The sequence below is a fragment of the Nicotiana sylvestris genome, chromosome 5 (genome assembly GCF_000393655.2).
Source record: "Nicotiana sylvestris chromosome 5, ASM39365v2, whole genome shotgun sequence".
NCBI classification, from domain to species: domain Eukaryota; kingdom Viridiplantae; phylum Streptophyta; class Magnoliopsida; order Solanales; family Solanaceae; genus Nicotiana; species Nicotiana sylvestris.
In genome coordinates, this window is record NC_091061.1 from 135,918,778 (window position 1) to 135,930,283 (window position 11,506).

The 11,506-nt window shown below is 39.6% G+C and overlaps 2 protein-coding genes across 2 annotated transcripts; both read right to left on the reverse strand.

The window, feature by feature from the left end:
- Positions 1 to 7,729: 7,729 nt before the first annotated feature.
- LOC104242087 (cytochrome P450 71AU50-like) lies at positions 7,730 to 8,929 on the reverse strand. The gene is made up of 2 exons (XM_070146962.1): positions 8,540 to 8,929; positions 7,730 to 8,341 (listed from the first exon to the last, which is right to left on the reverse strand). Exons 1-2 carry the CDS (start codon positions 8,927 to 8,929, stop codon positions 7,730 to 7,732), a joined length of 1,002 nt encoding a protein of 333 aa, XP_070003063.1.
- A 32-nt stretch (positions 8,930 to 8,961) lies between these two features.
- Positions 8,962 to 9,300, reverse strand: LOC138869349 (cytochrome P450 71AU50-like). Its single transcript, XM_070146963.1, has one exon. The coding sequence runs from the start codon at positions 9,298 to 9,300 to the stop codon at positions 8,962 to 8,964; it is 339 nt and encodes a 112-aa protein (XP_070003064.1).
- Positions 9,301 to 11,506: the final 2,206 nt, after the last annotated feature.

Below are 11,506 nucleotides of genomic sequence, written 5' to 3' on the forward strand. Positions count from 1 at the left end.
TAACCCCCACCCCACACTTAGAACTGTGCGTTGTCCCCAATGCACACAAATAAAGCAGAGTAGGGTGAGAAGAAACTCCCTCAAGTCAAGGTGGAGGGCTCCTTCGCGGTCTGCGGAAGGGCATCATCAGCAACAGTGGTATGGGCAGGCGGGATGGAGGTAGCATCAATATCTGAGTGGTTACTCAAAGCATCCACAACATCTATCATGGCCTCCTCTAGCCTAACAATAGCATCCTCCTGAATAGGGAGCTCGGTCACAGTCCTACCATCTCTAAGGGGAACTGAGTCTATAGTATGCAACACGGCGGCCTCAGTAGGCATGGTAGACGGAGCCTCAGGGACGATATGAGAGGCTGAGGTAGATGGTCCAGCGGTGGACGATGCAAGCAGTTGTGAGATATCTATATATGTATATTGATCCAAAGCACAGAGGAGTAATGATACCTCCCTCATCACTGTGGCCTGCTTAGCTTGGACTTGGCTTAGATCCGCACGTATCTAAATCAACTAAGCTCTAGTGGCACTCAACTCTGCCCGAGTCGTTATCAATTCAGCCCTGTTCTCTTGCATATCAACTTGCAATTGGTCAGATAATTGATGAGTGGTGAGATTAGAGGACCTTCCTTTGTTCGTCTCTAGTACATGAGTAACATCATATGGCCTTGGAGCTTTAGCCTCGATGTCATCATTCTCCTTAATTTTACTCCCATCATAGTAAAGTAAGCCGATAGGGTGTTTGTAAAGAACAACCTCCACTTGTAGTTCATCCTACTGCGCTACATCAAGTCATGCATGATGACCCCTAGGTTGAGCGGTATCCCCTCCAATAAAGCGCACAACACTAGTGCTCGGTGTCGAGGGACATTAGTATTATGTTGGCATGACATCAAACGATTGCATAGGAAGTTTAGAACCACCCATACGAATGCTCTCATGAATTCTTTGTCCAAAGAATGGTACTCCACACTCCCATGCTTCCAATCTGCATCTCTCCTAGTAGGGCATAGAACCGACTAAATGTGTGCATAATCAGGTGTTTTGCACATAGAGTCAAACCTGTCCGTTGGTGTGTGTGGCACCCCTAAGAAATTGTTAAGAGCTTCAGCTGAGACATTAATGTCCACCTCTCTTACTCTCATAATGCTACCCCGTGAATGATGCCAATTAGCGTAAAGCTCTCTAACGATAGTGAGGTTGGCCTTGCCATGGCCCTTTAAGATAGGCCCCTATTGTTGCACATCTCGAAACGGATTTGAGAAAATCTAGATACTTTTTCTTACGCGTTCCAATATTGATTGGATTTTCTGTAATATACTTCTTTGAACCCAGGATCTTTTCATAATCTCGGAATTTATCCTCCCAGGCAGCTTAGTCTATTGGTTCACCGTCATCTTCATCACGCATGTCGACATGGAGGAGCTCATCATCTTAATCAGACTAGGACTCAGATTCTGCAATAGTTTGCTGCTTCCTTTTATCTTTCGGGTCACTCTGCTTAGGGGATTAGCTTTGGTACGGCACAGGTTCTCTAATTTCTACCCCCTTGCTTGGCGGATTTGATGATGTTGTTGAAGTACCCCTCTTCACCCTCCTTCTTACCAATGGTTCCTCCTCTTCTTGCTCATATTCGCCAACTAACTGCCTAGTCGACTGTTCCTTTGCTTTCTTACTCCGCTTCCTTTTGTTTCGTCGCTTTGGAGTACATGTTGCCTTTCCTGTAGACTTTTTAGGTGGTTATTTGTTATTATCTCTCTCTTGTTGTTTGGACATTTTGCTTGATGCCTCCATTTTGTGAACCTAAGTACCTGTGATACATAAAAATCACAAATTAGTGTGCAGAAATAGTGACATTTTAGAGATAGAACAACTGTGGAAAAACGTGCACTTCGAATCAATTTCATTTCATGCCATTTAGTTCTTTATGAATACATCACATGACTTTCAGTATAGAGCAATTAACTGATACTTCCCTTAAAATTCATAAATGAGCATAGCACTTTATAAATATCATTATGCACGATAGAAGGTTCATCCGATAGGCGCTCACTAACCATGTACAATTACACATAGCAGCTCACTCGACCCCACACTTAGTCTCATGGCATATCAATAAACATAAAACACACAGAATTTAAATTGAGTAAGACTTTACACTTCAAAATATCGAGCATGTGCATGATGTTCAGTGTTTTGAACAATTTAGCATAGGCTTAAAAACACTCCAATAGGGTTGTACTCAATAAAACAAATGACCCCACACCTAATCACTAGCATATACTAGTGTCGCTCGGTTACTCAGACTTCATCGGCGCCTAAATTCACCTCACATGCAATTCGTCGAACATGTGGTATGCAATAGTTTTGCCTAGCTTGTTCTAACAATTGGGCAATTTGATTGTCCTCCCAAATTTAATGAGATGAAGGTAATTCTAGTTTATCATCTCACAACAATCACAAACAACAAGACGACACCCACGCGTCTCAAAAAAAATTTAGTTCCTCTCTACATCACATGTGTTGTATTGCAACTAGTTGAAACCTAACCTAGGGGAATTTGGGGTGGGGAATCTGATGCTACCAGTGATAAAGAGAAGAGAAGAGAGTTAGGAAATAGAAGAAAAAACAAGAGAGAAGAGAGATTACCTGTGATCGTTGAGGTGGAATCAGTGGTGGGCGACGGGCTGAGGGAAGAAGATGGGAAAATAGTAAGGGAGGGAATTTAGATGGTTCGAGTATTTTAAGTAATACTTACATGGGATACGAACTCGGATGCGACGCATCCAAGTGATTTCACTGAATTATTTTTTTAGACACTGTTGTGGATGCTTTGGGAGGACTTCACTGCCTTGAGCAACTGGTCTGTGATTAATTAACGCTGAGGGGGATGCGATGCATCCACCCTTTTTTCCCACACCTGACGCTTTGTTTTACTACATACAAAAACTAAGTCCTACAAAAAAAATCAAGGAACTCCTAGAAAAAGAAAAAAAAATAAGAAATACAGATCAAATGGGAAAAAGGAACAAACTATGAAAACAAAAGAAAATACTTGGGTTGCCTCCCAAGAAGCGCCTGATTTAGCGGCACGACGCAACACGTTCTTCACGCATCAGCCAGGTCCATCGAGGTCTTGTGACGTACAATGTCACCACCCCAATAATGTTTTACTCTCTGCCCATTTACCAAGAATGTTGCATTGGAGCTCGTATCATGCAATTCCACCGCTCCCTAAGGTTTCACACTAACCACTTCAAAAGGACCCGACCAATGAGATTTAAGCTTTCTGGGAAAAAGCTTTAGCCTCGAATTAAACAAGAAAATTTCTTGACCTGGCTCAAACTCGCGATGTTGAATATGCTTATCATGCCACGTCTTGGTCTTTTCTTTATACAATTTGGCATTTTCATATGTGTGCAACCGAAACTCATCAAGCTAATTGAGTTGTAGCAACCTCTTCTCGCCGGGTAAGTCCATCTCCATATTTAGCTTTTTAATCGCCCAATAGGCTTTGTGTTCAAGGTTAACGGGCAAGTGACACGCCTTTACATAAACTAATCTGAACGAAGAAGTACCTATGAGAGTCTTGTATGCAGTGCGATATGCCCATAATGCGTCATCCAGCTTCCCTGCCCAGTTCTTTCTATTTCCACTTACTGTTTTCTCCAGAATCTACTTTACCTCATTGTTTGAAACTTCCACTTGACCACTCGTCTGGGGGTGATAGGCATGGGAAGCCTTGTATTTAACTCCCTACTTTGCAAGAACATTATTCAGCAATTTATTACAGAAGTGAGTTCCTCCATCACTTATCAACACTCTTGGAGTCCAAAGCGTGTGAAGATGTGCTTCTTTACAAAGCTCACCACTACCTTTACATCATTAGTAGGAAGAGCAATGGCGTCCACCCACTTAGACACATAGTCAACCGCCACCAAGATGTGCCTATGACCATTAGAGTATGGGAATGGTCCTATGAAATCGATCCCCCAAACATCAAAAAGCTCTATTGCCAATTTATTCTGCAAAGGTATCTCATGCTTCTTAGTGATCGTTCCGGTTGTTTGGCATCTATCACATATTTTAAAAAAGGCATGTGCATCCTTACACAATTTTGGCCAATAAAAACTGGATTGTTGCACCTTTTGAGCGGTTCTATCCCCACCGTGATGACCTCTATATGGAGAATCATGACAGTCATGAAATATTACCTACATCTCCTCCTCAGGAACACACCTTCGTACCAATTGATCTGCACATTGCTTATATAAGAATGGCTCATCCCACATGTAGAACCTCACATCATGTAGAAATCTTCTTCAATTACCAGGTGTCAATTCTGGTGGTGTCACCCTACTTACAATAAAGTTCACATAATCTGCATACCATGGGGCTTCATTTGAGGTGATTGCTAATAATTGCTCATCAAGAAATGTTTCTTTGATAGACCCTCCTTCAGCTACATGGCTCCGATTTTCTAATATGGACAAGTGATCAACCACTTGATTCTCTGTCCCTTTTCGATCTTGGATCTCTAGGTCAAACTCTTGCAAGAGGAGGACCCAACGAATTAGCCTCGGCTTGGCATCTCTCTTTTCAAACAAATATCTTATAGCTGAATGATCTGTGTAGACGTTGACTTTGGTTCCCACTAGATAGGATCTGAACTTCTCAAATGCCCACACCACTGCAAGCAACTCTTTTTTAGTAACTGTGTGGTTCATCTGGGGTGGATTCAGAGTTTTTCTCGCATAGTAAACGGGGTGAAAGATTTTATTTTTCCTTTGCCCCAAAACAACTCCAATAGCTATGTCACTCGCATCGCACATCAACTCAAATGGCTGCTCCCAATCTGGAGCTGTTACATCTCGCGTTTTCATATGTTAAAAGTTTCGTCTTCGGTTAATTAACGTAGACTCGAAGTTGAGATCATCTTGACGTTAACATATTTATGTTATTTATAACAAGCGATAAATAAGTGTCCTGAAGGATAAAGGATACACGAATTAAAGAAAACGAGTTTCATTGAAAGTGGCCAATTTGGGATAAAATACGGGTCAAATGATAATACCCGATAATTTTGAACTAGAACCATACAAGGTACCATATGACCACGGTAGTATAATATATATAAAGTATATATGAAGTATTTTAAAAATAAATAGAATTCTAAGTAATTTATGGTAATTTTTAAATTATACGGATAATTGATTAATTATCAGGTAACAGAACATTACCCAGTTAACCAATAAGCAGACAAAACTTAATTAATTAACACAACCAAAATATGGCAGTTGACCACATAAGAAAGAAATGACTAAGAGTCACATTTCCTTATGTGCCCATCTAGGAATAAGGCCTTAAATATGAGACAAAGTCATAAGACTTAAAGTTTCTGATAAGGAACCTTAGGTTCGTTCCTTCAGGATGGAAAAGGGGAAATTCCAAGATAACTACCATCCATGAAACTTAATGATGTTAGAAACAAAAGGTTAGTTCATGATTCCAAAAGCTTCGTATGTCAAGGCCAATTCATTCAAGAGTTCGAAAAATCAAGAGCAAAAATTTCGTTCAATCAACAAAGGTTTTCTAACGGAATATTATACGAAGATTTCCCTACTCCAGGTATGTTAAGACCTTCCCTTCTTTCTTTTGGAATAGTCCAAATTATATTGAAGAAACGAGCAAATATATAGTTTTCATAAATTACTCTATTCATAAAAATAATAGGGTTATCTATATTCTTATTCCCCATGAGAAATATTATTATCTTCTATTCGTGGGTCTCAGAATAATACACAGTTGAAAAAGTTTATCCGGAAGGAATATTGAGATTATTACGTATTTTTCATGCATTTCACTCATTTATACATGTGAATTGACCCCTGACCAGATGGCATTATATACGCGTATATATGTAAATATATGTATATGGGATATGGGAAAAGGTTATAGTGTTATATACGCACCACCACCTGATCAGCTGGCATATGATGATGATGTTTCCCACAGTGGCTAAAATATGACTCAGACGGCGTTATATACGCGTATATATGTACGTATATAGGATATGGGAAAAGGTTACGGCGTTATATATACACCACCACCTGATCAGCTGGTATATGTTGATAATGTGCCCACAGTGGTCGAGATGATATGATGGAATGCCCTTAGTGGCTTGATGAAGTTATGTACACCCATACCTATGCATGACATGGCATTTATACGCATGTGCATGACATTATAAACGTTTTAGAATTTACAAAGTCATTCAGATTTAAAGACGTATTTCTATATTCCATGTTTCATTTATGTCGTGTTCGTACTAATTTTCATGCCTTATATACTCAGTACATTTTTCCTACTGACGCCATATTTCACAGGACATGCGTTTCATGCTCACAGGTGCAGGTAGTCAAGCTGACGGTCCCCCTTCTTTAGATCCTTGATTAGCGAGTGTTGGCGCGCTCCATTTGATCCATTTGGGTTGTTTGTGTATGCGGAAAATCCGGGGGCCCAATTTCCTCGTCATAAGGTCGTCTCGTCGTCATACCCCTCGAAGCTCGTAGTCAAGGTCGAGACTCATCTTCGGGGGTCGTCAGATATTGGTCAGGAGGATATCACATCCCGACAGCTATAACGGGCTACAGCAGGTGAAAGTGGAGTTCCCAAGGCACACAACTCAATCTGACAGAGCTGGCCTATTCCGGGCCTATTTCAAGATGTCACGTCCAGCCATCCTATCTCCACACCTTCACGGCTAACACGTTTTGTACTATAGCGGATTTCCCTCCTATATAAAGGGGATCCCTACCAATTTGTAAGACCTCGATGGAGATTGCTCAAACTATTTCTCCACAATATCAATAATATTTCTCTCTCTCTTTTCTCTCTAACTCGGTTGTTCTTACTGTCTTGAGGCCACTTTAGCATTCACTTCTCTCCCGTTTGTTCTTCTTTTATTGCTGGGTATTGGCCATAAAAAGCCTTGTTTAATCATATCTTAATTGTTATCCCATTCCTGACTACCCCCGATAGCTCGAGATTGACCTCAGGTATCGACCCCGAGGTCCTCCATCGACCAGTCCGAAGCGAGGGCAGTAAGCCCCTCGGTTTGATTACTGCCTCGTTTTAGATCGCACTACATCGTTAAACTTTATATTCCTAGCATCATCTGCTCTAATAGCTAGCATAAAAATAGATCACGTATTTTTAGAACCCTATTTACAAATTTAATTATTGTTACCATTTCCACGGTAAACAGTTTGGCGGCCACCGTGGGGCTAAAATTAATAGTGATTATTTTCTTGCTAGTTTCATCGAGAAAACACAAGTTATCTTTCACACTTTTTCTTGTCCAAGATCTCTTGATTTCATGTCAAAATGTCTGGCTCAGTAAACGGGGTTATGAACGACTACCTCGAAAGCAATAGAGAAAGGGAAATGACCGTCCTAAAGGCCGACAAACCACCCTATTCAACCCGGACGAAAGAGAAGGTCCTCCAACTTAACATCCACATGATTACCGGGGGAACCACCGCTCCCCAAGGGCCCATGTTCAAATGAACGAGAATGTCCGTAACAAGAGAAGGACAAACCCAAGAACGCGTACCCGAATAGCAGATAAAGCACACAACAATCACAAATATCAAAAGAGCAGAACCTGAATATGAGGTGTTCAATAGGTACAACCAGAAGATAACGTGTCTAAATTTAAATTCCTACATCCATCATACATTTAGTCTATACGTTGGAATAACCATCAAAGGCTTTTCTTTGCATAATACTATCCCAAACTGCTCATCAACGTCTAAATCAAGAGGCTGCATACCATTTGGAATCTCCCAATCCAAGCAATGCACCAATTGTGCTACCACAAGGCGAACAATAGTAATCCCCAACTGCATTTCAGGACAGCTTCTTCTACCAGAGCTAAATGGTAAAAGTTGGAAGTGGCGTCCACGAATATCTATGCTGCTCCCCACAAATCTCTCAGGCAAAAACTTCTCAGGCTCAGGCCAAACATTTGGATCCCTCTGAATCGCGTAACAATTTATCATGATTCGGGATCCCTTTTGTATGTGGAAGCCGTTGACTACACAATCTTCCATGGCCTCATGGTGCATTAGTGGCACTATGGAATGCAGCCTCAGGCCCTCTTTTACAACCATGCCTAAGTACTTTAAATTCTCCAGGTCTGATTCTTCAACCATTCTGTCCATGCCTACAACTTCTTCCAACTCTCTTTGTAATTTCTTCATCGCTTGAGGGTACCTTAGAAGCTCAGTGAGTATCCATTCTACTGATGTGGCTGAAGTGTCCATTGCTGCAATTAGCATGTCCTGTATTGAAAAGGAAGTAGAATCAATATTAAAGATAGTGGTATTTTGAGCTTATATTAGTATTTGAATGGGAAACAATTACATACTTAGAGGATGGCTTTTATATCTCGACGATCAAACTGAAATTCTCCTTCTCCTGATTGCATAACGTCCATCATAGTATCCACAAAGTCCTTAGTTTGTTTCTGGTCATGAGACAGCATGTTCATCAATGATCCTCTCGACAAACTTATCAAGCACCTTCGAAAGATCCTTGAGTTTGCGAGTGAATCCCTGGAGATCAATAACACCAAGAAATGGGAAAAAATCTCTAAGATTTGGTGTTCCTGCTAAACGGACAACATATTGAACTACAGCTTTGAATCCCCTCTTATCCAAGTCCTCATCCATGTATTTGTTTCCAAATACCATTAAGCAAGTCAAGTTAGCATTCAACGACATAATCTTTGCACTAAGATCAACAGCAACGTGATCATGAGCTTGTTCTTTAAGCGATTCAATCAGAAGTTCAACTTCTTTCTTTCTCATGGATCGAAATGAATTCATCTTGTGGCTATTCGAAAGGTGAACAGTGCACAGTCTGCGCATGTTACGCCAATATGCACCATACTTTGCAAAAGTCAAATTCTTCTGGCCATAACCCAAATACTGGATGCTTCGTGATGAGGCCTACTAGCAATGATGTGATCATATGTCTTGAGGAACTTCTCAGCTGCATCAGCAGACGAGACAACGATTGCAGGTACTAATCCCAATCGTACATACATAATAGGACCATGATTCTTGGCTAGTTTTTGTAAATCTTGGTGTAGATCTTTACCTAACAAATGAAGATGTCCAAAAATGGGAAGCCCTTTTGGACCTGGAGGAAACCTTTTTCTCTTCTGAATGTTTAGCGGCTCATAGAAGGCACATACTAATAGACCAACAATTAGAGTTGTTGCCCATATAAAATCCATGGCTAATATGACTTTGTTACCTTCTAAGAGCGCTAATGGAAGATGATATATACAATGTACATATGTTGGTGCAAGAGCTCGGACGTTGAGGATATATATATATATGTATATATATATATATATATATATATATATATATGCACCAGTAATAGATGGAATGTCAATCTTTACCAAAAAAAGAAAATGTCAGATGTCAATGTTCTTTTCTAATCTATACTGAAAGTAGTCTTCAGTAAACTGTTCTAAACTATCAGAGACCAATCTTATCTTGGATCCTCTCTGAAGGCAAATATTTTTAAACTGGTAGAAGGTCAAAATAATTGATGACTGCTCCTATTTAATATGGCCAAATTTCGATACAAGTAATAATCCCAAAGAGGATTTAAGTTATAATATATCAGATTGCATAATTTATCAATACAATTTAATCGTTTGTAACATGCTATTACTTCATTTTTCAGGTCACAATATCAGGGTTGCTATGATGAGTTATATATTATTATAGGTCAACTTAACTTGACGACATTGAACAAATTTAAACTAGGATGACATTGCCTATCATGTTCATTAACAGTACTCCCCCCCACTCTCCTACAAAAACATGTAACAACGTAACAGACATCAAGAAAGGGAAATTTACTTAATGTTTAAACTTTGAAACCCATGATGAATAATACACCAAAAAGCAATTGAATTCTTTCTAGAGTAATATACGTTAAATGAACATCACTCAATTCATATATACACACTCCTTGTAATTTTGAACCAAATACTTAATACCCTACTTACCCTAGAATAAATTAATAATGTTTATAGCAGTGTATCAACAATGGCTAAATTAGCTCCACGTGGCTCGTCATAGATGAACCCTATAGCCAAGGCAAGTATGTTTGTGCTTTAACTGCCAAAGGAATATATGGGATCAATGACCCTACACAAATGTCAGCGGCAAATTAGCCTTTAAGTTCTGGGACCACCGTCTTCATTCATTGCTATCTTCTTACTATACTGCTTCTATTCCAAAAGCATTGGCAAGAGGCATTACACCTTACAAGATATAACTAAAATCCACAGCAATTACTGAAGGAAGTATTGATAATGTTTTGAACCAGAATTGAGTTCCGAAAATTAAAGTTGGTATCTACCAAGTAAATGGTTCTTTGATTGCAGAAATTCCTGTTGATGGTAATATTAGTGATTCAGTGAACAAAGTGAATCAATAATTCATATGTTTTTTTTTTTTTTTGATTTGCTGAGTTATACACCGCAACAAAAACAACTAGAAATTGGTAGTAATGTTTATAATGCTAGTAATAGCCCAACATCATTCATCACAGTAAAACATGATATAAGTGTGTTTACCTCGAAAATACGAGTAACAATTAAATTTGATTTATGGTTTTAAAGATACGTGATTTAGTTCAATACTAATTATTAATCAAGAAATTCGATGTATAAATGAAAGGAATAAGTAAAACCAAGCCAGAATGTTGACCAGTTTGACCTCGAGCCAAAGTGACCTCGAGATGGATCAAGAACAGTAAAGCAAGAATAATAAAGCTAAAGGGCAATTCTGATGAACAATGAGCGAGAAAGTAAGAGAGTATATTCTTTGTCAATGATTGATGATGTTTACAAATGATTGAGGCCCCCTTTATATAATAGTGGAACCCTAAATAAGGTACATTTCTATTTACAATAAAGAATCTTATTGAGACAGATGTCTAACCACCTAGTATAGATTCGTACAAATCTATTCCGGGAGTTACGCCATGATCTTGGGGACATGGCAGGAATCTTGCTCATTCTGTTACAATTCCATAAAGGCATTATCTCGAGGCCAGTCATTTTAGGCTCCGACATTCCTCGAACACTTAATTCTTCGAAACCTTGTACTCTGCCATCGAGCTCGAGCCTGGTCCATCGAGCTCGAACTCGATTTATCATGAGTTCGGGCTTAAGGCGATCCCTTGAGCTCGGAAAATCGGGCATACCTAATTTCGACCGTATACAGATAGTCCCCACGTTTCTTAGAGTGAGATGATAAGAAATGATTTGAACCTCGATTTTCCGGAGTCACTAATGATGACGTCATTCTGTAATGTAGGCACTCAAAGTTACCGAAATGTCCCGTCGGTTTGCTTCCCTAAAATATTAAATGCATGCCAGTAATGGTTGGCCACTAGCGTCGCCAAACCGTTGCCGC